The 26,728-nt window shown below is 39.0% G+C and overlaps 1 protein-coding gene across 4 annotated transcripts in view; it reads right to left on the bottom strand.

The window, feature by feature from the left end:
• Nucleotides 1-1,224: 1,224 nt before the first annotated feature.
• The window catches only part of NADK2 (NAD kinase 2, mitochondrial), a 31,689-nt gene continuing 6,185 nt past the window's right edge, over nt 1,225-26,728 (bottom strand). The window contains exons 1-12 of one of the 4 annotated variants that reach the window (XM_050329276.1): nt 21,576-22,141; nt 17,406-17,494; nt 16,966-17,054; nt 15,374-15,455; nt 14,221-14,304; nt 12,036-12,172; nt 11,035-11,113; nt 8,740-8,883; nt 6,717-6,772; nt 6,585-6,638; nt 5,965-6,088; nt 1,225-4,003 (exon numbers count right to left, since the gene is read on the bottom strand). In XM_050329276.1, coding sequence (XP_050185233.1) covers nt 3,865-4,003; nt 5,965-6,088; nt 6,585-6,638; nt 6,717-6,772; nt 8,740-8,883; nt 11,035-11,113; nt 12,036-12,172; nt 14,221-14,304; nt 15,374-15,455; nt 16,966-17,054; nt 17,406-17,494; nt 21,576-21,710 — 1,212 coding nt within the window. In that variant the 5' untranslated portion in view covers nt 21,711-22,141 and the 3' untranslated portion in view covers nt 1,225-3,864. Of the gene's footprint in view, nt 4,004-5,964; nt 6,089-6,584; nt 6,639-6,716; nt 6,773-8,739; nt 8,884-11,034; nt 11,114-12,035; nt 12,173-14,220; nt 14,305-15,373; nt 15,456-16,965; nt 17,055-17,405; nt 17,495-19,979; nt 20,045-21,017; nt 21,139-21,575; nt 22,142-26,728 lie in introns of those variants that run through there. The other 3 variants (XM_050329278.1, XM_050329277.1, XM_050329275.1) reach the window with 3 other exon arrangements.

Below are 26,728 nucleotides of genomic sequence, written 5' to 3'. Positions count from 1 at the left end.
GCTGAGTAACTGTCCAAAAAAAATTTAAAAAACCAAACCAAATAAAAGGATAGGAACAAGTAATGACTTTAAATGAAACTTTCATCTGCATCTATTATCAGGGTCCTTGTGCTTAAGCCTAGAATGTTCCAAAAGGTGTTCTAGCTGCTAAGTTCTAGGGCAAAACTTGGACCCTGTGTAGGGCATAAATATGCTGTTGTTGTTTGCAGGAATGCAGTCAGCAAGCAGGTGAATTTATTCATGGATGTTTTAGGAGTAGCCTACAGCATTACTACAGGGCTATTGTGTAGGTACAGTTTTTCCCATTCAGTCTGAAGAAGAGCATTCAGGTATTAATTATCTGGTGATGCAGAACACCTTACTTACTGTGGAAAGATTGTATGAGTACTAGAATTTGATATTTAATTTGACTTTCTAGAGTATAGTAAATAAAACACATGATCATGCTAATCTGTTGTAAGTTGTTTTGTTTTTTATTCAGTTTACCAGTGTAAGTAACAGCTGATTCTCTAATGGGCTTGTGTCCCTTACAAAGACATTAATGGGCAACATACCTTGTGAAAACTGGAGAAGTGAGGGAATTTGGATATTCTACTGCTTCACCATTTGCTGCCTTAGTTTTAAAGCCTTAAATTACTTCAAGGAAAAAGGTAAATCTTTGCAGCTCAGCACTTCCTTTAATACTTCTCCCTGTGCACAATGTAACTCCGCGCACCTTCTCTTGCATTTAATAAAGATTTAAGAAATTGCTATGTTGTACAAAATGACTGATGGATGGGAGAATGTTTTCCCTAATTTCCCACCAACTTTGTGTAAAGGGTTACAAAGAGGGGAATTTGTCCAACCAGTGTGTAAACTGGTGGTTTAGAGGACAGGGGGTTTATCATGAATCCATTTAGCATTTACTATATTATGCTTTAAACCCTACACAGAACTGGGAGAAGAGTATGGGTTTAACTAGATGGAATAGCCCTGAACTACTTTCAACTAGCAGGTTCAGTGTTGGACTATCACCCCTCTCTTGGTTATAGTGCCAGCTGTAGCAGACACATAATGGAAGTCCCTGGGGTTAAGGTGCACCGCCGACCTTTTACTAACTGAAGTTGTTTTCTCGCTCTGCGCAGTTCATACCAAAAACTGCTACGTAGCAGTCTCTGCATTATACCTAAAAGCTAAGTGCATGAAACACTTTTGAAGGTGGAAATAAGGCACAGGAGAGCTTCATTTATCAATTAACCTTTTCATTTTTATTACATAATGTATAAACACCATGTGGAGAAAAAAAAAAAAAGGGCAAAGAATGACAGGTCTAGTTTAGCAGAACACCATGTGGACTGGCACTAAATGAAAAGACCATGGATTTGACTCAGCAGATAGAAGAGGTGCAAAGATCACTGCCAGTCCATGCAGATTAAATCAGTGTTAAACCAATACTCTGTCCTGTCATGGAATACTGTCTGCCAGGTAAATTGTACTGTAATCCCTTGCAATAAAGGATCCTTAGAAAGTGTCCTACAGTTCCTCAATAAAAAAGGTAGCTGCTTCTTATTTATTATAGATTTCTGAATCATCCTAATTAACTTAAAACATTCACCAGTAAATGCTTCAACAGAAGTGCAATTAAATTATAGACAAAACCAGCAGAGGCCACTCATGAGTAAGTCAGGCTTCCATTTTGCTAAGTTAGGAATTTGTGAAAACTTACCAAGTCCTAAACCAGATCACATTTTGGATCTGTCAGGCCTGAAAACACTGTCTTTTAGTCTTGACATTCGTAATAAGGAATGGCAGGCATGTTTAAGAGGTATGCTTACTGATCAGAGTAATCAGTCTCCATTAAAACATTACAGCACACAAATATCTAAATAAGCAGGGGATGACATTTCTGACATAATTTTTCTATGCAGGTGTTCAATACCTAAATCTGATCTAACAGTGGCAAATTCCTAGGAAGTAATAAATTAGTGTTAATGGCATTGGTGGGTTTGGGGGTTTAACAGCATCTTGACAGGTGTACTAGATAGAGGCACATAAACCATCCTTAACTGGTTACTGATGGAGTGACAATAACTAAAACACCCTAGTTTGTGTGCACACAACTTAAGAAAGATTAGTCTTCTGCATCTTTACCTTTAGAAAAGTTTTGCAGATTTTTTTTAGACATTAAAGGCTCTATTCTGATAGCTCCTGAACTTTGTTCATAAGTTTTGAAAGCTTATTTGGCTACTTTTACTTTCCCCTCTGGCTCTGCAATCATGATAGCCAGACAGTGTAAATAACTCACTCTGCAGCACACCTAAAGGTAAAATGTACACAAACAGTGATAGCTTATTCAGAAATCTCCATCAGTATCACATTTTCCTAGAACTGAATGGTCAAATTTCTTCCAAATTATGTTTTGATTTTGTATTCACTCAAGTCGTAGAAGGAAAAAATCCTTTATCCACTTCCTCCACCTATAAAGAGCAGTTCACGTTTTGCAAGTGGTGGTAAATATGCTGTTTGGCCACACTGGAGAACATTTCCATTAGACCTGAGAACATCTGTTACAGAAGTCTCTCTGTTCAAAAGTAGTTTAAAGAAAACTCAGTTTTGGGAGCTAATTTGTAGTAGACAGGACAAAACATACTTTTTTCAAGTCATGTAGTAGAAAAGTTCCTGCTGTAGGAATATTCACTTTGTCAAATTCTGCCCTCTCTTATATGCAGTTATCAGCACAGACTTTAAAAGGCAGTCACAGTTTATAGTTTCTCCAAAACATTATTTAAAAAATCACTTTCTCTTCTGTAATCAGCTTTTTTTTCTGCTGTTAACTGGCTTACCTAACATGAGCACAGACATGTAAAATTCATTTGTTGCCAGTTAAATATCAGTAGAATTCAGCATAGGATTGGAACTTTCTGGGGAAGGTAAAAACATGGTGAGAAAAGTGGAAGACATAGGTATTAACTTGTGCTCCAACTCCTATTACCCAGGATATCTCTCATTCTTCTTTAATTATAAGAAATTCATAACCTAAAATTCCAAACCATTCAACTTAATAAGGCCAAATACCTTTCTTAATGATAGCCATCACATGCACTAGTGTGACTGACCACCTGTTTGCCAGTTAATCCACTCAGGGACGGAATCTTTCTTACTTCAACATGATTTCTATAATTTGTATATTCCCACTGAAGGGCTTAAGAAAACCTTTGGGTTTCAAGTCCCTCTCTAGCCAGACAGAAGAAGTAAAAGCTACTTCATTCAAGATGTACTAAAGCAGGCTTTTACTTCTGATGTAAGCCTACAAAGTAGAAAAAATACTGGAAGAACAAAAAAAAAAATTGCCACAAGTTGTATGAAACTACAAAGTTGTACAATTTTTGAAAAGCATACAAAAGGTTTGTATTTCCATTTCTATTACATCAACATCACGGTTTACCAAAATCTATATATCCTTGCATCAAATTGCTAGATCGACAGTCAACTTTTCTACAAAAGTGTATGTATGAAGGTACTTAGTTTCATCAGTCCCAGACTGTTACTAAAAAACTGTACATCTGAATATTTAATGCTACTGACTTAATACTTGAACCCAACTACCTGTGTTTAAAAAGCTGTTCTTTCTTACAGGTTAAAATGTCAATTTTCACTGAAGTTAGAGATAACACTTCAGATACATTTCTTTTACACCAGATGCAAAAAGAGCTTAAATATCAGGTTTATGTTTCCCCAACCCAAAGGAATGAAAAGTATTTCAAGCTTCCTCTAAATGCTCTTGCATCTGAAAAAGCCAACATCCAGTATAATGCAGCATTGTGATATCCCCATGGTTTCCCTCTATGGATCCATAAATGTTTCAGCAGAAGACTTGAGGGTCCTTCATTCTTCCAGCAGAACAGTGCACAGTGCATCCTCTGTGTCAATCAGTATCGACGCTATCGCCCCGTCATTGAACTCAAAAGATGTTCCCCCATCCACAACCATACAGGCATCCCAACAGCGGGAACGGACACAGACTCTGCAAAAACCCAAGAACTCAGTTTTCACAAAACTGCTCAAACATTTAAGTATTTCACAGAAGCAACTCAACAATAAGACTGGTTTTTGGCCCTTCTTTTGCGTGGGCCTACAAATGCTTCATCACATACTTAGAGAACCATTTAGCATGTTAACAAGCACTAGAACCGCCCCCAGTTACCACTACTTTGTGTGGATGTAGCGAAGAGTCAAGGACTTGTTCAAATAATTGTTCCCAGAGTCTGAGAACAGCCTATAACTTAACACTTAGTGTTGAAAGCTGCAGTTTAGGTGTATTTTTTTAAAGAAAACCCTTTAATCTTCACAGAAAAGTTTTCAGTTAATCTATGATTCTAAGGCATTGTCTTCATATTAAGTGAAACATACAGTTTCAACTAGCAGTGCTTGAGATTCAAATAATTTGGATATTAATATAGTCTATGTTGTTACATGAATCATTCAAAGAAAAGGAAAGTAATTTCAAACACAAAGATGAAGGTCAGAATGCTTGTCAGTAAGGCCTCTCTTTTAGAACCAGACAAGACAGAATAAAGCTACTAACCACCTTTGTCATCACTTACCTTTAAAAGGAAAATTGACTCAACCATTGAAATTTATCCCTTCATGCAGAAAATGAGAACGCTATTAAGTAATGAGTTCCTGGTCTATACAATGTTCTGATATTCAAAGTTTAATCAACACTTATGCAGGGACTTAGATTTTCAGGAAGACACATCTCCCAGAAATATAAATAGCTTTATGACTTGGTCATACAATGTTGTTGTAAGACTGATGTTTCTCAAAAGGAGAAGAATTTGGGTCCCCTTCAGGTCAGAGCTCCTTTAGACATTTGTTTTGATATAAAAGGTTGAATTAACATTTAATTAATACTGAAATCCTGTATTGTTTTCAATTGTTTATTGTTTATATGTTCAGTTATTCTGAACATATAACTAACAGTTGTACATCTTTGTATTTAATTATGGCAAACTCCACAAAAATCAAAGAATCATTTAGATTGCAAAAGAAATACAAAACCATTGAGTCCAGCCATTAAACTAACACTACCAACTCCACCACTAAAACTATGGCCCTAAGTGCTTTTAAATAATTCCAGGGATGACGATTCCACTACTTCACTGGGCAGCTACTTCACTGTACTAAGTTCCAGAGCTTGACAGCCCTTTCTGTGAAGAAAATTTTCCTAATATTCAATCTAAACCTCCACTGGCAGAAGTGCCCTAAGTTAAAATGATTAATTACCAAATAATTCAGTTTGGAAGGGCAACCTTCTACTCAAAGCAGGCTTTACTTCAAAGATAGGTTAGGTTGCTTAGGGCCTTGCCCAGGCAAGTTTTGAGTATCTCCAGGGATAGTGATAGCACAAACTCCAGACAACCTGTTCTACCACCTGACTACTCTCACTGTGAATATTTTTTCTTCTTTTTTTATCAGAATCTTACATCCTATAAAATCACAGCTGTTGCCTCATATTCTGCTCTGAAAAGAGTTTAACTCAGCCTCCTCTGTAACCATACTTTGGCAGCTGAAGACAGCAACTGGCTCCCCCTGGCTCAGTCTTGCCTCCTCCAGGCTACACAAAAGCACTCTTTGAGTCTCTCCTTTACACGCGGTGTGTTCTGGCCCCTCATCCTCTCAGCAGCCCTTTCCTGAATTCACTCCTGTTTGTCAGTGCCTGTGTCTCATACTGAGGGAAATGGCACACACTCAAAACTGAGCACAGCAAAATCCTTTTATTCTGTAAGACTGCATGGATCAAACATTAAATAGGCATAACACAACTAGGAAACATTTTCCTCCTGCTGTTATGAGAACAATACTCAAGCCACTCAAAACACAAACTGGATGTTGAAACACTTCAAGGGAAAGTCCTGGATTACTCATACTTTTTGACAAATACACAGAATGAAATAAGTCTTCACTGCTGCAGCCAACACTTACTTTGAAGAGAAGCCACGCTGACGGCTACTTGAAAAAACCCTGTTTACAATAGGTTCTCGAACACTGAAAAACATCTTTGGTTCCTCTGGACTATAGAGCAGAGACTCATTGAAATCATTTGTTACTGTAAACAGAGAGATCAGCCATTAGTTTTTACAGGGAAAATTAGTTACTCGCAGAAACACACATTCCTCCAGAAAAGAGTAGCTTCCCTAGCAAAAGGGAATATTGAGTCTTGATAGATGTTTAATAGTCTTCACGGGCAAAAAAAAATTACTTTTACAGAATATTCCTTTCAGTTCTATTGCATGATGAACACTCAACAGCCCTCTTCAGGTAATTAAATGTTTTGTTTCAATTGTGTATTAAATTAAGTGTTTCAAATCTTAGGAGAACTGAAATTTTCCTGAAGATCTATATATATACAGAAGTCTAAATAAGTGTTTTCACATCAAGTAAGACATCTTTTGCCAAATGTGCCTAAATAACATTTGCAAAAAAGACTATTCTTATTGAAGGAGCGCTAAAATACTGAAAGCAGTGCAGACTATTAAGAGTACAAACAAAACGGACTGGTCAAAGTTAAGACACTTTAAAGAAATCTTGCCTTTTCCACTGACCTTTTTGCACTAAGTCCGTGTTCAGAGGCATATCCAAACTTCCACGCTTTTTCGCTGTTAAGAGCAAGAGCCCCAGTTAGATAAGAGTATGTTTATATAAACTTGGCTAATAATACCACACTATTCACTCACCAATCTTAAGGATCTCTTCAACAGCTTGATGTGCAACTTTGTTAATATTATAGGACCTAGACAGAGAAGTAGAAGTCTTGTTTGCTGGGCAGTACAACTTAGAGAAAAACAAAGCAAAAAACCCCCCAAAATTTTGCATACAGACAAACAACTATGTTCAACATTTGGGAAAAAAAACCAAACAATGAGATTAAGTGTGATATCAGTTTCTTCCAAGAAAAAGTTTTAAATTAACTCTTGGTTTGACATCTATCTGTGGCTTTGCAAACCTTAAAAATCCACTACCTGATGTCTTCAGGAAAGAGCATGATACATGGGATGTAGTCTCCTTATCAATAATCCTTCTGCCTTAACTCAGTAACTGCTGTTTAAAGTCTGCCTTAAAAAAACTGAAGCATGACAGTTCTACAGATTCAGTGTGTTCTTATCCCATCTATCCAACCCTTGCAATTTAATTCTGTCTGTTCGTTTTTGTTTATGAATCCCACATTTATTCACAAATATTATGCCTCTTTGTTTGTATCCTAAGGTGTGGGCTTGAATCTCACAAGAACTGGCACATATAGAAAAGGGGCAGTCAGACCAGCCACTTCTGCATTTGACACATTTGGATGAAAAAGTCAGCATAAAGCCTATCAGACCACAGAGCTGCTAAGTGTGGCTGTCCAAGGCTCCTTCTCTTACATGTACTGCCTATCTGCAAGCCTGATCAGATACTGGCAAGAAACTGAGATGCACAGTTTGAAATTTTTCTCTCTCTCACCTAGATGTCCTTTTACACAAGTTTTGGCAGCTAAAGACAACACCTGGACATTTAAATGTCTCTCAGTCCAAGGAGGCTTGAAATTCCAGGAGAGTGGAAAGCCCCCAAACCACAGGGTAAGGAAGATCACTCCACAGGCCTGGTCTCAGTTTAGAGAAGTCCAGCCACATACTGATCACAGCAATGGAGAGGAGCAATCCTAGAGTTTGATCTCTGGTTCTAGGATTCCTCAGTCCAGAGTGTATAAGCAAATGAAATGCGTAAGAACAGCATTGAATTAAGAGTGTACTTTCCCAAGGTCCTGAACACTAGGAAAGTTTCCCTAGCAGTCTGCCAATTTCATCCTTGGCAGGCTCCAGGACTAAGTTATGCTGACTGAATACAAAATTCTGAATTACAATGAAGAGTAAAACCCAGTAACCATGGTTACAGCATGAATATTCATTTTCGAATTTCATTAAAAGCTTCTGTTGTAGTTCATCTTAGCCTGCCACATAAATCCAGGGCCTATTGTACAACTTTAAACTGTGAGCACAAATAGATTTCAAGGCTTTCACTGTACATGTCCCTCACATCTCAAAACTAAGTTGATTAGACTTACATGCAGTACTGCAGCTTGTTTAAGCTGAAAAAATAATCCACCCCTTTGATTAAGCTAGCACAGTTCTATGTAGATATGGTCATCTTTGTTTAAGGAGAGTACTTTGGCAAAGAGATTGTGCCTTGTCAATTAAATATGAAAGAAACAAGAGGCTTGAAAGGAGAATGGACAGTAGATGTGCCAGAGACAACTTAACACTGCTTCCAAGTACATGTTTCCCCATTCTTCTTAGAGCTTAGATTTTTATAAGTTTACTGAGTTACTTCATCTAAGTATTTCCATTTTAGCCAACAAGAGTAGTTCACAGATCATCCCAGTACGCTCTGCACGTCACAGCAGAATCTTTTTCCCTCACCATTCCCAACCATTCATCTTCACATGTGGCATTCACCAAAATTACATCTAAGGTAAACTTCTGTCTCAGTGCTGCAGCTCCTCACCCTTTCAGTGCTTGTCTCCATACCTACAAGTAATGTGAGCTTTACTGTACTGATATGTCTGAGACAGATTTGAACCACGCTGACAGTGAGAATATTTGATGTTCACTGACTTACCCACAGCCCAAAAGAGTCCCAGCATGGACAAAATGCGTAAGCAAAATAGGTCCATCTAGCTTATCTGAAATGATATTTTATATCAAAGCAGTAACATGTACTTACCATGCTTTTGATCCTGTTCCAGTACACACATTAAGCCCTGAACTCTTCTGTTTTTCCCAAGGACCATCATCAACTGATATTTCATAATAGGAGGCCCTATGAAGCGAGAATTTAAAACTGGGTTTGCAGGACTTAAAGTTCTCCCTGAATAAGACAGAACACACAGCCTTATCAGGCACATAACAATTTAGAGGGGCTAGTTTCAAATCTGGATGACAATTTCACAGGCTTTGCACAGTGTTTCCAATTTGACAGTTACTTCTGATTCACTGATTCCCTTCTCATATTAATTTATGAATAAAACCACCTCATGGTTTTGGTTCATCGAGGAATCACTTTTTATACAAGCAGGATTTGTTGGACTTACAAATAAAACTGTAAATAATTACCGTCCTTGCATAATAGTTGCACTACTGAAAAGCTGTGTTTATACTACCATTAGGTCTCATTAAATTATGTCAGGGAACGCTACAATGTAAGGCACTACAACCTAAGTAAGTAATAGCATGGCCTGAAGCTGAATTCTTGATCACTTCAATAATTAAAAATCCACTCCTTCAGGAACAGCTTTAAACCATCAGCAGGCTTATATTTCTCTCCAGGGCAAATTCTTCCCAAAATGGAAATGTACTATGTCTTGGGGTACAATCATCTCCTGCATGTTACTGTTCATGTATCAGGGATTGCTAATGTTAGGTCTAGAGGGGGCAGAGGGTTTCTCTCTATAAGCTTCAGAACATTCAAGAGTTTATTTATGAATTAAAGTTGCTGATGTTCATAGTGCCTGATGCAAGCAGTATGATACAGCCTTCAGATTACTAGGACCCTCTTAGAAAAACACTACATTCACTGTTATGCATGACTGAGTTTCACCTTTCTTAGTAAATGGACCTTACTGAGCTTTTTTAGCTGAAGAATGTTTCAGTCTGGATCCACTAGGAATACAACTCTTGACTGTTTAGTGTCAAACAGTTTCTACTCTTAGTAACTCTTGAGAATATGGGGAGATGAAAGAACTGGAAGTAAATTATTAACACAGGTGTACAGTTTGATTCAGTTTAAGATAATTTTTGCAAGGTGAGTCTGAAGGATTTTTTGAGTTTTTTTCTTCTGTTTCCTTGTTTTCTTCATGGACATGCAGATTAAGACCTTAGAAGCAGCTGCCAGTCATTTTGTATTAATTAAGAGCAAGCCTGTATATTTGAACTTTACAGAAGAGTCATCTCTGTGACATCATTATTTAAGTCTTCGAGTGTAAGGTCCTATGAACACAATAGTTCTTTCTAGAGATTAGTTCCTACAGGCACTGTGTTCCCCAGTGGTTCTCAAATACACTGGAACCAAAGACCACGATGCACTTGTGACACTCCAAGTGTTGGAAAACAACTTTGTGTTCCTCTATCACTGTCTGTTAAAGAAACTTCTCAAAATCTTGATAAAATTAGTAGAAAGCAAGATTTCTATCTCTTTGAGACTAATTCCTTCTGCCAGACTGAGGCTGCAGTCTAGATGAAAGATAAAGCACTCATGGAACACTTATTCTGTTTCCTGCAGCAATCAGTGTCCCAGGCACTGTACAAACACAAGAAGTTGTTACACTCTGAAGTGGGTTTTCTGTTGTTGTTGTTTGGGGTTTTTTTTAAGACAAAAAATAAATGGAAAAGGGATATAAAATACAAGTAAAAGTTTGGCCAAATCCTGACCAAGGATAATGTTTTATCTCTTTTATCACAGCTCCAGTCATATTACCCATATCCTTCTTCCTGTTTGTCTGCCAAACACAGTGAATCTAACTATCTTATCCTGGATAAGGTAGTTCCACAAACTGATACAAACTTGTTTCTTAGCACAATAAAGTAAGTGTTATCTCCCAGTAACGAAGCTTCTGCCAAAGGCAGGCCAAGACCTTTGCTCCTAATGACAAAAAGGTAGGAAAAGGAGTACTTGGTCATGCTAAAACCTATTTCTGCTTAGTCGTGATAAAAGCTTACCAAAAGATATTTAACAAGAGATGTGGGAGAGAAGGCAGTTTAAGGATGGGTATTTAAATCTTCAATAAAGGGAAAAGAAAACAGCCAGGGAAAGGAAAGAATGTCCATACAGGAGGTAGAAAACCAGAAATTAACATCTCTAAAAATACACTTTGTAATATGCAATAATACAATCAGTGTTAAATATCTATAGACTAGAACTGAAATTTTACAGTAAAATCCCACCACTGATTGTCCAATGCAATGTCATAAAAAGAAATTAAGCCAATTGTGCCTTGTTGTAACAACAAACAATTAAACATACCTGGATGAAAGAGATTCCCCAATGAAGACTTCATTGAGTGCTCTCACTGGTAAAAGATGTGGACCAGAAATGTCAGATCCTGCAGATATTGAATACAGCAGTTTTGAATCACAGGTTTACAACCCAAATTTTTAGAAAAAGTTCACAACTCATTGGAGGAGACTCTGCTGCCTGGATTTGTATTGTAAATCTAGTGCTCCATTATCTTCAAGGACTCAATTTTTTACTGATTTAGGCTGTAGCGAGTCACTGTCCTTTACTGGATACAACAAGTATTTGAACCAAGGTCAGTGAGGCAATGACATTTAGGTTCAGACATTGCTTTCCCTGAAAACTCATGGGCAACCAAACAGAATGAATTCTTCTCCTCTGTCAGTTACTCTTCCAGCCAAGAGGTGACAGTGACTTCACAGCTATTTCTGATAAAGTTCAAGGAATCAGACTTTATATCACAAGGTAATTAAGGGGGATTAAGAAATTTTTTGTGTTGACAAGGACTTCTACGTGAGCAAATGCAGTACTGGAAACAGGTTAATCAGAGAATCATCACGAAAAAAACAGTTGAAGGTGTTTGACAACCAAGGAATTACCCAGGAAGAGAATCAGAGAATCTCACTTCTAATTTCTCATTTGCTTGCTGGTATTCTGAGACCAGCTTTTTCAACTGTGAAGTAACAAGTTAAGAGTATGTGTGTACAAACACACAACACACTCAAGTGGTTTTAGTAACCCGAAGAGGTAGCATTTTAAAAAAGATCAGGTATTTTGACATTAGATAAATTAACTGTGGATACTGAAAACTGGTTCTAATTGTACAGTCCCAAATATACAAAAAAAAAAAAAATCCCTTCTAAAAAACATTAATCTCGGTCCTCAGCTAATCAGAGGAATCTCTCAAATGCAGTACCCAAATTTCAAATACTTCAACTCTTACAAATCTTTGTTTTCTATTTCAAGTTATCATAGCAAATTGATTATATTCCTGTAAGATTTTAACCTACCTTGATCCTGGAATCTTTCATTTATGTGAGCCCTGCTGTGTTGCTCTTGGCTCAGCTGCTGTTCATGTAAATCTACAGGGGTTGGGTTAATACCAGTTCCTTCGAGATACAATCGGATTCTTTGCCGCCACTGCCACCTAAGACAAGAGGAAGAAGTTGGTATCAACAGCTGAAATATTCATTACAGAATTAGATAGGATCAGAAAGTCTTCATTCTCAAAACAGAACATCATAACAATTAAATATATTCAAAGTCATGTTTCAAGTTTTATATCTTCCACTATGAGTCCTAAATTTAGAAAGTTAATCACACTAAATTGTAAACGCTTTACACTTCCCAAGTTGCTTCCTCATGTTTTTTGCATGTGTGAAGAGGACACTGGCCAAAAGTAGTCTTAAAAAATCATATAAAGAACAACTCTTCTTTTTAGGCATGTGATTCTAACTTGTGAATGAATGATTGACGCAGGGATTTTGAGAATAAAAAAGATCTCAAGTACAGAGTAATATGTGCTATATTTTTAACATATTTCATTTGTATATGTCCAGAAAAGCAGCTCTGTCCATCCCTTTATACATAAGGACCACAAGTATCCTCTCATTTTAACAATCTCCCCTAGCCTAGGAATTTAGGATGCATCAGAGGAATTCAACTGAAGCACAAGAAGGGTATAAAAGTTATAATACAACATTCAGATCTTTTTATTTTTCCCTAGAGATATCAATTCCTTTTCCTCTTACAATTTAGAGATTTCATGAAATAAAATAGCAGTAGCTTGATTAAGAAAGCAAATCATGAGGAATTGTTATGAGCACATTTTTTCCCCATTCATACTGTTGATACCCAGCTGACAGTCACCAGTTTTTCCTGAAATTACAATAAGGAAGCCTTATGCCTTCTATGACTACATTACTCCTTTTTCCTCATTGTCATCTTTGTAAAGCCTCATTCAACATATCCTATCTGCCCTTAAATTCCAAGTATGGTTTTAGGTAGTCAGGCAGACAGCTTGCAGTAAGTATCACTACACTGGCCTCCTTACGATGCTCACACTAGAACACGTCACATCCCCTAAAAAAAATTAGAAAATGGGACTGTATTCCTATTATACCCCTATTCTGAGACCCAATCTATTACACCACTGGCCACCAAGAAAAGAAACATGGGTGATCTGATATGGTTTGTCCTTTATAAATCAATAATGTTGGTTATTTTATGAGACTACAAGGTCAGTGCTTACATGGATTGTTACACTGACTGACACCTCACGGGTAAGAAGACAATTGCCCTTTTCCAGTCTCTGGCACCTCACCATCCACATACAACTGCAAGCCACCAAAAGTCCTTCCAGACAACCTGATTCAGTCACCCACCTATTTTAGAGTTTCCTTAGGGCCAAATAAATCTGAGAACTGTCAAATGAAACCTCTGGTCAGGTTTTTGCTTAAGAATAAGAGTCCTGTTATTTCAGAAAAAAAACCCTCAACTGATACGTATTTCAGGTGACTGATTTCTGTTGAATGGTTTGTCATCCTAAAAGTATTCCAGAAAGTTACTACACCACAGAACAATGTCTCTTTTAAAATAATTATTAAAAAACTCTTCCCTAGTCTGTCCTTTAAAATCCAGCCTGTTACTTCTTAATTCGAGTGAGATTTTTCTAGAATATCTAGTATTGAAAACATCAAGCTCTCTTCAGCGTGAAGAAAAGCTTTGCCTTACACTCATCTGTTAACAAAAGTTTAGCCACTTTACCTCAGTCACCAAAACCCCAGATCCAACACACTGACCATTTCCTAAGTGCATATGTTTCATTAGCTTCTAATGGCCCTCACTGTACTACATATGCTTTTGAGTCTTAAAATATGTAAACCAATGTACCCTTTAGAGGCATGCAGTTCCTCATTTATGAATTTGCTAAGTCAGAAAAGAAAATAAATTATTGCAGGTCATAACAGAAGGCTTTTTGCTGGAGCTGGCAGTCAATTTTATCCTTTGTATTCCAATCTAACACTCGACCATGAACTCATTTGCAACACAGTAAACAAACACCTACACCAAATTCACAATTTGAGGCATGAAGATTTTACTAAACTTCACCTACTCCTTAGGCATTGCACATCATTCGTTAAGTATTTTCCAATCCCACTGTGCTTTTGAAAACCAAAGATCAGTGAATCCTACCTGAACTCACCACGATAAAGCTTCTGTAGTGCTTCAGGAAATGAACGTGTGTATCTCACAGGCAAGCACAAGTGACCCTCAGATCTAGCAACAAAAAACGACAATGAAAATGACAGTATATCTCTTAAGATTTGGTACCTTCAAAAAATAAGGTTATTTCTCCCACATTTCCCCTAAAAATTGTCTGTTCAGCTAGTAATCCTGCAGGGATATATAAATACATGTATAGTTCCTGTTACCACTCTGGGCAAGGAATTCAAGTTTAATAAACCTGACAAGTGAGAAAGTAAATTTCCTCCACTTACACAACTTAGTGAAACAGGTAAGCAACCTGCCTAAGATCAAAAGAAATCTCATGTCAAAACTAGAAGACTAAACACTGCTCCCCTTTCATGAGTGATATTCGATAACTTGACGGCACTTGTTATTTGAACCCTGCTATTCAAGATTGATAAGGCAGAATAAATTAGCTGTTAATATCAAAAGCAAAAATCTAAATCTGGACTTCCCAGCAGATAGAGCCTTGGAGAATTCTGAGTTTTACTTGCCATTCATTCCAAGCAGGCACTACACACTAACACACTGCATCTACCTAACTGCAAGATTGATTTGGGCAGGTGGATGCAACTTGTGTAGAGTTTATAATAGGACAACTAAGTGCCAATAATTGGCTGCAGAGACTGTATCCTCCGAGGTATGACATGGTTTACATGAAGAAACCACAGCAAACCTCTTCATCTAATGCTCTACTGGATCCACCTGTTTCATAAAGAGACAAAGTTTCTGTGTTTTCAGGCACCACACTTAGCTGCTTTTATCAAATCCCTCATCCTGTCTGGGTTCTATACTGCCATCTCTGGACTCAAACTTCTGGTTAATAATACAGGTTAACCAGCTGCAAGTGCTGTTACACTGGTGTGTGAAAACAGTTGTGGCAGTTTAACACAGTCACATTATCCAGTACTGCTTAGTGTCCTCTCAGATGAGACAGGGTAACTCACTGTGGAAACTTTTCTAAAAAAACCAAAGGGTTAGCCTGATACCTACAACCCACTAAAATAGACATTTACACTGCCAAATACTACAGGCATGCCTCAAATGCACAATGTGCCTGATATTAAATAAAGCATTTTTTCCCAAAATATGTTTTTACCTTTCAGGATCAGTATTTACTCCAATGACTGGTTTAAATTTATCAAAAACCTTACTGGCTGCCAACAACATTGTACCATCACCTACAGAAAAAGTAAACCAAAAGTTAGTATCACTTCACATTCTAGTACCCAAACAAAACAGTTCCCATGTATACTCCAGCATTACCACTACATGCTTTTATATCAACAAACAATTACGTAAGCTGGACAAAAATAAAATGGGACTGCAAAACTACTGACTGTCTTTCAAAGCAGAGCAGTGACAACTGAGTTCAAGATGGCAAATGTGACTGGAAAAAGTACAACTTATCTGACAGCTATACATGCCCAGGCAACTGAATTTGGTAGAAGCAAGCTTTAAAAAAATTTATGGAAATTTCTCAGTGTTTATCAGCAGGTAGGAGAAATTCTTTAATGAATGTAAATTTAGAAAGTATTGCTAAACAAAGCCACAGGAGACAGGAAACAAAACCAAATTTTACTGCAAATCACATAAAACCCATTACTTTAGTTTCATCCCAGTTGTCCTCCTAGAAGGCACAATTTAAAGATCTTATTTGGCCCCAAACAGGCACACTTAGAAAAGAAGTCTTAGGTAAGTAGAAAGCTTCAAAGGAGAAATCCTTAAATGTACTGGTTTCTTCAGATATTAGTATTTTTTTCCTGGTTGTTAAACAGCAGGACAACTATAACCTCAATCAGTCTTTGCAGCTAGATATAAGCTCTGAAAACCTCAGATGAGGTATCACTTCTCAGCTGCTTTCCTCAACTATGACAAATTTTGCCATAAATGGGCACTTTAGTCTCCAGCCTAGAGGAGTTCTTTGAAATGTACAAGAGTGTATTAGGAAGTTTCAGTAGTGTACAGATACCCCTTTCTACCCATGCTGCATGGTGATCAGTAGCTAAGGGCAAAGTGGACTAGTGGGAAGAGGGAAAGCCACAGTCAAGTCTACCACAGATGATTGAACATTATGTTAGAGCCCAGCAACACACAGCACCAAATCCCCAAAGAACAACACTGAAAGAACTGATGCAATCCAATATTAAAAATCAACAATCAGGTTAGTTGTTCTGTTGATTCATCTGAAAACCACTAATCAGTGGCACCAGATGCTCAGCATTCGAAGATTTTTGTCTGTACCATCCAACTTGATATGCCAGTCACTGGAATTAAGTGTGAAATCAAGAAAGACAGTTTGAGGAAGGGGATCAAGTGGTAGTATGTTAGTCTACATCTCACATCTCCCACAAAAAGAGCAGGGTTTAGGGCTACATATAATTACCTGACAGTAAGCAATTTATCCTCTTTATTTGAAAACTACAGTGAATTCCACAGTTTACACAGGACAATTAAACTTTTCCAACATGGCCATGCACTAGGATTCACTTCCTGGTGCTCTACAATTTTAGATACTAGAGGCAGACAAGATGGACACCATCACTCCATTTTGTAATATTTTCTGACAATTAAATTAGCAATTTGCTTTCAAAATGTGCATACCTCAAGTTGCACAGCTGCAAAGCATTTTTGAAAAACATGTCCATGAAAACATACTGAAACAAACACCTCCCTTCCATAAAGTCATACCTCCTGCAGATATAACAGCATCTGCCCACCGAACTGTCTCTTCGTTATATTCTCGACGTTTAACAAGGCGAACTTCGATCCTCTCATTCCTACAAAATTCAAAAAAAGCCTGAATTCTGTCCTATATTGCTCATTGTCACATCCTTCTGAAAAGCTGACGTGTAACTAAGGAGTAATTACAGCCATATTTAGCTTATAAACACTTGACACACAAATCCTTCACATCTTTCTCATTTGTTTTCAAGATGATAACAGAGCGTGCCAGTTAACTGAACTGAGCTAGTTCACATCATGATTTTTTCAGGAACAACTGCTCATCTGCACTCTTTTGAGTACTTCTATTTTAACAGAGCTTCTAACACAAAGCTTCCCTTTGTTATTTTACACTATCTGTGGGTATTTCACTGTGTCTGAAATGTTCAGCATCCATATATTCTTACCTTAAACTGTCTACAACATGCTCCACATTTTTTGTATGGATGCGATGCCGCTCCAGCAGACCAGCATAGTTAGATCCCTTCAAGGCAAGCTGTAAGACACAAATTGTTTTGCAGCAGTTAATCACTACAGTAAGTGCTCTTGAGTAATGCAAATATAAAAAAGCATGTATTTTATCTCAGCGCAGATATGTGTTTTTATAAGCATTCCATTAATTACATCTTTATATACACAGCAGTCAGCTTATATTGACGAGTTCATTACATTAATCCCATGGCCACAGCAGCCAAGAATCACAGACTCTACACAAATATGCAAACAAGCATACTACACTGACTTCCATGCAATTTCAGACACTTTGCTCTACATAAATCAGCACAGTTATACTAACTAGAGTTCTATCATGTGCTAAAAGCACCCAGACAAACAGTTAGCTAATTACCATTAAAATTAGAATCATTGTGCTGTAGAGAAAGCAGACAACAGAAAAAGCAACGGGAATGATAATTAAGAAAACGAGAGTCTGAAATACCTAGGGAGCATTACCCTTCAAATTGTATTTGAGCTAAAATGGAAGACTGCCAAGTGCTTACAAAGGTGACATTTTCTCTGCATTAAAAAAACTTTAAAGACAATCTACCTACTGCCTTTGGTACTGTTCCCTGGATTATATGCCAGGTTTTTCAAACAAGTTGATGTCAATAACAAAACAGACAGTGCAGGTGCATTCTAGCCTCTTCCTTCTTGGAAGCTGGAGAATTAAAATACTTAATGTCAACACACCCTTTAGACCATGGAAACACCTTGCAGTTTATACAGACTCTTATGAGCAGGCAGGGGAGACTGCTGACTGAAGATTAGTTTTGTAGCAGGTTTCTGCGCGAGTAATTCAGTCACCATCTGTCTGCATTCGTTCTTCACCTTATTTAGAGTGCTCATTTGGGGCTGGTACTGCCAAATTTGTTTTTGCATTGAGATTAAGCAAGTGAAAGAGAAAAGATGAAAAGGATGTTAAGAGAAAGGTGTTTATAAATACATTCATAATGAAAGTGATCCTACTTTGAGCAGCATGCTCCTGAAGCTCCTTCTAGATGGAATTAATCTCCAATTATACTGTCACTGTTTTCTTTTCCCTGACCAGTTGAAACCAATTTATCAGCACAGAAACAGAACTTCTCCTAGAGTTTGTATAGAGAAATTTATCTGTGCCAGAAGCTCTGAACAGGCACTTCCAGTAATTTATTCAAGTGCCTTTACTCAAAGTTTTATAACATTCCAAGAGAAAGTGGTGCCAGACAGCCTCGCCTAATCCCATTTTCACAGACTCAAACTCTACAGAACTACCCAGTGAAGGGGACATGACCAGCAGGATATGACAACCAAAGTTAACTGCAATCCAATACCCAAAAATGGAATCTTTATTCATCTGACACCTGTTGTTGTCAAGAAATACAACCACAAGCTAAGTACAAAGACTCAGCATTGAAGAAATTACAGAAAATAATGCAACTAGTTGCTCCGGAACTGCACTGCTGTCCCACTCTTTGTGTTTACAACTGGTGATTTAACTTGCAGGAACAAAATCTTCAGGCGGTCTTACAGCTGGGATCAGGAAACCACCTCCAAGAGAGGCTCTGAGGCTGCCTGGATACCATCAACATGACCACACAGAGACATGATCATAATGTGGATGATTAGAAAACAGCCAGCCAAATATTTTAAGTCATCTTCCCAAAGCTTGCTGGTACTGGCTTACTGGGGTACAGGGCATTATGTCCCATTAATTGTGTCACACACTTAAATCCTTTGTTTCTACTTCTGAGCTATAATGCTTGTACACTCCGTACACCTCTTGCTCCTCCAGAGTCCATGGTATTGTACCAGGAACTTGAATGGTGCCACTGTGGGCTCTGGGGACAGAAAGAGTACATGAGGTCATGGCTAGTTACAGTACTGCCCATTGCTGGGTCTGCTGTTGGACTCTCATCATCCACTTGGAAGCGAAAGGAGAAAGTGGAAAGGAGAAAATAAGGTATTAGCCTCCCACTGACATCTGCTGCCAAGCACCATAAGTCTAATTTGTTAGAAGAACTTTCAGTTGCATGTTTGAAGCACAAATTGATCTTGCTTTACCACCAGAAGAACAAGAAATTCACCAGCAAATAATCTCTAGAAAACACTGACTGTGTTACTAAAATCAGGGTCCCCATTCATGCTTCCTCTAGAAATATCTTCTGCAAATGAAACACAAGCACCTGACAAGCAGACTGCTGCAGCAGCACATGTTTTCCAGGCTGTTGTTAGTTCCACACAACACAGAAACCACACACTGCATCTTGCAATTTTATGTTCCTCATTTATTTGGCTTATTTGTCAGCATGCTATCTTTCAGCTTGGTGGAAGAGAGCTTTTATTTCAGAACAATGACAGTGTAATAAATCTCTCTGTGATCACTGTGGTATTTTTGAGTCACCAACATCAGTGGTGAGCCTACAGCTGACATTTTACTGCAGTACTAACAAAGAAAGTTACGGGTAGTGCCAATGTTGTGGAAAAGAGTCTGTTCTGTAACTTACATTTGCCATAGCTGTGTTAAATTATTTCGACAACAGCTTCAGAAAGCAGAAGAGGCTGCTCAGCAAATAAGCTACCAGTATCTTGACAAGTGGATGAACAATTTCAGCAGCACTGCAGAACAGGTATAGAATATGTAGAGGTCTCCTCTTTGAATTTAGCTCTAGAATAAGTAAGCAAGTATCACTAAACAACAAGATAAATGAAACATTAGGGCCCTGAGTTTAAATAGCTAAGCTACAACTATGGAGCTAACAATTGATCTAATTTGCAAAAGTCTGCAGAGATTACAACACTCCATTCATCTCCAGCCATATCCCCCTAGTTTAGAGATAACTAACTCACAAGTTCATTCATCTAAGAACTCAGAAAGGGACAGCCTGCCTAAGCCTAACCACAGTCAAGTATATCAAACAGGATTGCTAATCACCAGCTGCTTTTCACTTAACTACTCTCAAGAACCAGAGAAGTGCCTACAGCTCTTATGGTCAGAGGCAACAGAATCAGAGTGGTTGAACTGGAAGGAACCTCTGGATGTCAACTGGTCCAAACCCCAGCTCAAGCAGGGCCACCTGGAGCCACCTTCACAGCACCATGTCCAGATGGCTTTAGAAGATCTTCACAGATGGAGCCTCTACCATATCACTGGGCAAACAGTGCCAGTGGTCAGTCATCCTCCCAGTGTTCAGACAGACATACCTGTAATTCAGTCTGTGCTCACTGCCCCTGCTCCTGCCTCAGGTCCACAACCTGAAACCACACTAAAACTATGACAAATATTGCATCTCAAAAGAGCTTTCCACTAAGGAAAAAGAGTAAGATAAACTGAGACCACCATCTGCTTTTTACTTGGAAAGAGCTGAAGGCAAAGATCCAGCAGTCCAGTTACTGTCTGTGTGGTCATCTCCCTGAAGAGCCTGGCAGGAATTTGGTATGTACAGAAAACCCAAGACTGCAAAACAGCCTGGCTTCTGAGCCCCCTGATCAGATAGACCCTTAAACCCATGCCAGGCTTGGGTCTTACCAGGCCTGGGTCTTACCAACTGACTCCTCAAAAAGGCACAGAGGTGTTAGCTTCTGCATGAAGACAACTTGCAAATTCTTCTTCCTTTGGAGGAAGTTCTGATCTACAATTAGGCCTATTAATCTGACCTCAATACCCTGCAAGATTGCAAAATAAAATGCATTATATACATGCATAATAATATAAATGAGAGCTATTACAGCAAAAAGTGCATTAGCACATGAAAGCAGAGACAAACTGGACACAAATATATTCAGGCATAAATTCAGTAATGGTCTTAAACCTCACAGCAGAAATGCAATGCAAAGCAGGTTTCCAGAAGAGCTTGCACTGGAAAACACACTCAGGGGAACAGAAAATGTTCTATGATGGAGATACTTTTCCTCAGAAGACTGAAAGAGAAAAGATCTATATTGGATATCTAAAAATTGCTCTTCTTGTATATTCTGGCCTGATCCTTCTTTAAGGAAAGGATAATTTTTCACAGAGTTCCTTAAGCAGTCACTTAGGCAAAGAACATTTGCTTGACTGCCTTCCTTCTGGAATCTTAGCTCTTACCTCTGGCAAGTCTCACCTTACTCAGTTTAAACTGTGGGTCTGTTGTCCTTGAGTAATGCTGGTCCTCCAGGAAAATGCTGCAACACAAGGACATGGCTTCTAGACACAAATACAGAAGCAACACGAAGCCAAGCAACTTGAGAATACCCATGTTGTCTACATATCTGGATTATGACCTTTGATTTAGAGAATGGGGAAAAGAAGAGCCATAGATGAGTCTTACTGACATTGCTAAACTAAGCATTAGGATAAAAGTGTATGTTCTCTCAATACAGTAACATGATTATTGTCCGGGGTGAAAGAGTCAATGGAGCGCTTTCTACATCTCATCCCAGTACACTGAGATCAGAGAACCATAGAATTCTTTGGGTTGGAAGGACATTAATGATCATCTAGTTACAACCACCCTGCCCCAGGCAGCCTTGTCCAAGACAGTGACACCTTCCACCAGACCAGGCTGCTCAAAGCCTGACCTAAGCTGGACTAACCTTCACGTAGCCTTAAACTGCCACTGCACCAGGGTGGAGTTATTGCCTCGGTGTACCAGTCACTTGTTTTAGGATTGTTGTTCAGTCAAGAGTTAAACTAAATGCCTGACTAGAAAGAAGGAGAAAAAAAAAAAGAGGAAAAAAAAAAGAGAGAAAAAAAGCACCGATCTAGAAACAACTGCTCTCTCTCAAATTTCTACAATGAACTTGCCCACACATGCACTCAAGCAGGAAAACAAGAACAGATCACAGCTTTCTAATCTACCAACCTTTCTGTTCTACAGAAAGAAGCACGAAACAACCCAAATGGATTTAAAGAGCAATAACTAAACACAGAAATTTGAGTTTTAACCTAGAGAAGAAAATGCTATTAACATTATAGGCATAACAATCTACTATTTCTAAGCAAAGTACAGGACTTTTAGAAGTTTGGTATTTTCAGATATTGTCCCTCAAGATTTAACCACACATCCTGTATAAACCTTAGTGCCCTCAGTTTTAAAAGAAACAAGCTTTTGATAGGCATATAGGAAAAAAATATTTTTCTAAATACATTAAATTCTGAACTACAACCAACTTTGAATATAGTACATGCTTCAAAGCCTATGCTTCTTTTAACCTTCCTGACAAAACTTGACTCTGACTCAAAACTTCCTTAATTACCGAAGTCAAAGACTGGCAATGTACAGCTGTATGCAAGTGATGTTCCCAAGTTCTAGTGTTAACTACTAGTTAGGGTAAATCTCCATCTATCATGCCAAAAACAACTGCAGTTTTCCTCAGAGGTCAGGCACACACTGAACTTTTGGATTTCTTATGAGCTCCAATCACATATTAAGCTTTCGTATTTCATAATCTAAGAATAATCCACACACAAATATGTGGGATTAAATCATGATTCAGCTTCTGAATCTTAGATAATAAAATTCCAAAGATGAAATGGATAAATACATACCGAGCAGTTATCCATCGCAGAACTTGCGCAGTAGAAATCTGCACTTTGGAGACATATTTCAAGTGCCCCACAGCAAAGACTAGAGGGCAGCCATAGCAACCTGGAATCACAACTCTGAACCTTTAATGTGTTTTTTCCAGCATTAACTGGCACTGATGGGGGAACTGAATTTGGTATAGACAACAGACAGCAGGTTTGGATATGACATCCACTTTCACACTACAGGACAGCACACCGACTCTCAATTTCTTCTGATTATAGAAGAAGAAAAGTATCAGTTGTGTGCTTCAATTGCTGTATTCCCACTAATGAAAACAAGCTTGCTGATACTAGCAAGCTGTGTGGTAAGGTCAACACACTGGAGAGTGGAGATGTCATCCAGAGGACCTGGACAGGCTTGAGAGGGGCAGCCTGTGCAAACCCCATGAAGTTCAACAAGATCAAATGCAAGGTGCTGCACCTGGGTTGGGGCAAGCACCAGCCTTGACAGCAGCTGGGGGATGGAGGGATTGAGAGCAGTTGTGTGGAAAAGGACTTGAAAGTGTTGGTGGCTGAACAGCTGGACATGGCTCAGCAATGTGTGCTCACAGCCCAGAAGGACAACCACAAGTAAACTGCATCCAAAGCAGGGTGGCCAGCAGGGCAAGGGAGGGGATTCTGTCCCCCCTGCTCTGCCCTCAGGATAACCCATCTGGGGCACTGCATTCAGCTCTGGGGCTCCCAGCACAGGAAGGACATGGAACTACCAGAGTGAGTCCAGAGAAGGACCACAACACTGATCAGAAGGCTGGAACACCTCTCCTAGGAAGACGGGCTGAGAGATCTTTACCATGCCTTCCAAATCAAATCATTCTATGATTCTGTGACTCTGCTTTCACAGAAGTTGCTTGACATTTCCCCATTCTCAAACTTCTTAAAAAGAGGAACTGTGGTCTCCTAAATGCTTTTGCTCTAGAAATACTAAATGCATCATCTGATCTCATATGGTTTTGCTATAGAAAAAAACAAGATTGTAAAATCACCCCTTTTTGAAAAACAAGTTAGACAAATTTAAGTGTTTATTAAAAAATTCCAGGCTCACTGAATAATACTGTTTGATAGGTCTCTGGCTCAGTGTGGTAGGTTGACCCTGACTGGATGCCAAGCACCCACCAATGCTGCTCTATCACTCTCCTCCACAAGTGGACAGGGGAGAGAAAATATAACAAAAAGCTCATGAGTTGAGATAAAGACAGGGAGACGTCACTCATTGATTACCATCATCGGCTAAACAGACTTGATTTGAGGAAATTTATTAAAAATTAAATTCAGAGCAAGATAATGAGAAGTAAAACAAATCTTAAAAAGACCTTCCCCTCACCCCTCTTTCCTTCCCAGGCTCTGCCTCCTCCCCTCCAGTGGCGCTGGGAGGCAGGGAATGGGGCGTACGGACAGGGAATGGGGTGTACGGACAGGGAATGGGGTGTACGGACAGGGAATGGGGCGTACGGATAGTTCATCACAGGTTGCTTTTGCTGCTGCTCAGGGAGAGGAGTCCTTCCTCTGCTCCAGCATAGGGTCTCTGCCAAAGTAGACAATTCTCCACAAACTTCTCCAACGGGCTTTCCCACGAGCTACACTTCTTCACAAGCAGTTCCATCGTGGGTCCCTTCTACAGGGTGCAGTTATTCAGGAACAGGTTGCTCCAGCACCAGTTTCAAGTCCTGCCAGCAAACCTGCTCTAGTGTAGGATCCTCTCCATGAGCCACAGGTCCTGCCAGAAGCCTGCCCCAGTACAGGCTTCCCATGGGGTCACAGCCTCCTTCAGGTACACCCACATCCTCCATTGTGGGTCTACCCTACAGGCTGCAAGTGGATCTCTGTATCCCCATGAACCACAGTGGACTGTGGGGGCACAGCTGCCTCCCCATGCTCTGCACCACAGGGCACAGTGAAACTTCAGCTCTGACACCTGGAGCAACTCCTCCCCCTCCTCTTTCACCGACCTTGGTGCCTGCAGAGCTGTTCCTCTCACACATTCTCACTCCTCTCTTCTCTGTGGGCAATTATATCTGCACAGTAATTTTTTTTTTCCTTCTTAAATGTTATCACAGAGGTGTTACTACCATCTTCAATTGGCTCAGCCTTGGCCAGCAGCCAGTCTGACTTGGATCCATCTGGCAGTGGCTCTGTCAGATATGGGGGAAGCTTCTGGTGGTTTCTCACAGAAGCCACCTCCCGTATTCCCCCCCAGTACCAAACTCCGGCCATGCAAATCCAATACATTCAACCTGTTGCTAACAATAGGAAGGGCTTCAGCAGAACCATGTTGGTATTACTAGAGAATTAACCCATTTTGGGACACTCAGCTCTTTCAAGGATCTGCAGTCCAGCTCATTCAGACTAGAACAAGCACTCTGAAGTGAACCTGAGAACCAGTGTCAGTAAGCAGCTGAAGGTCCTAAGTGAACTTAAAATGCACTAGTTTCTGATAATGTAATAGCTAACAATCCAATCTCCAGAGTCAGTGCACTGTTTACAGCATGGCTTTAATAGTGAGTATCTGCCTTAGCTAAAGTAGCAGAGAAACCGTGCAGCCTCCTAAAACAAATTCCCACTGAGAATCAGCAGTAACCAGGCTCAGGTTTAAGTTCTCTATAAAGTTTTAAATAAGAATTAAATTTTCCATTACAAACTACTGCTGAGTTGCAAGCCATAGGCATTAAACCCAGTTTCTCCTCGCTTCCTAGTCTGGGTTATTATTTATCATACAGTCTGTTTGCTTTTATAAAAATGTGATAGGTTAACTGATGCAGTACTTACCATACTAGAAAGATAAGAAGGCTGGTGTTACCTGCAGCACTACTGACTGATGTACTGACTAGCTGTCAGTTGCTCAGAATTGTTCCTAATATTTTTCCTATACACCTGCTAGGTTTCTACTGTTTCGCTGCAATGCTCTGCATCCCGTAGAATTTAAGTCGGCTGCTTTAGGTAGGTTTTTTTTTTCCCTTACACTTTCCTCACTTTTTTCTTCAATAACTTAGACCACTCACTTTCATTAACATGGTCTCAACAGTTTTTCAAATGGTGCCTTTGTATCTGCTATAGACTGGTGATTGTGAAGTGTTTTGCATATTATAGCATTTTGCATGCCTTTAATTAATGGCCAGTCTTCGCAAGTAAAGATCCAGGAAAGGTCTTTACACCTTCCAGCCTGCGCATTGGATTTTTATTTCTGTAGCAACTGACTTCACTGGCAACATTATGTTCCTCAAGCTTTATAGAAATGCTGCTTTAGGGCAAGAGTTTGATCCATACATGAACCAAAGTAAAATTGCCATAAACTGTTTTCTAATTCTTCATCCACCACATTAAAGCCTTATTGTCATTTTAACCACATCTGAGGAATACACATAGTTGTTTGCAATTGAAAGGCTAATGCAGAGCAAATTGTTGTGTTAACTGTAAACAGAGCAGTAACTACTTTCTGCACTAACATGTTTCTAGAAACTTTGTGCAATCCAGGCAGTACAGTCACTCAGTTCTCATTAATTCAGCACAACATCAATATAACGTCATAAATCACAACTAGCGAAGTACTTCAAACCAATATTGAAGTAACTTCCAAAAAGCAGCCTTTTTCAGCTGTGTACAGTATCAGATGCCTGGTTATATAATCCATGAAGTTTAATTCAGGTACACTGAAATGCCCCCTATTTTATATTTATATTTGTTATATATGAC

The sequence above is a fragment of the Myiozetetes cayanensis genome, unplaced genomic scaffold (genome assembly GCF_022539395.1).
Source record: "Myiozetetes cayanensis isolate MyiCay16 unplaced genomic scaffold, myiCay2020 scf4, whole genome shotgun sequence".
Classification (NCBI taxonomy): Eukaryota; Metazoa; Chordata; class Aves; order Passeriformes; family Tyrannidae; genus Myiozetetes; species Myiozetetes cayanensis.
This window is presented reverse-complemented; position numbering and strand designations above follow the sequence as displayed.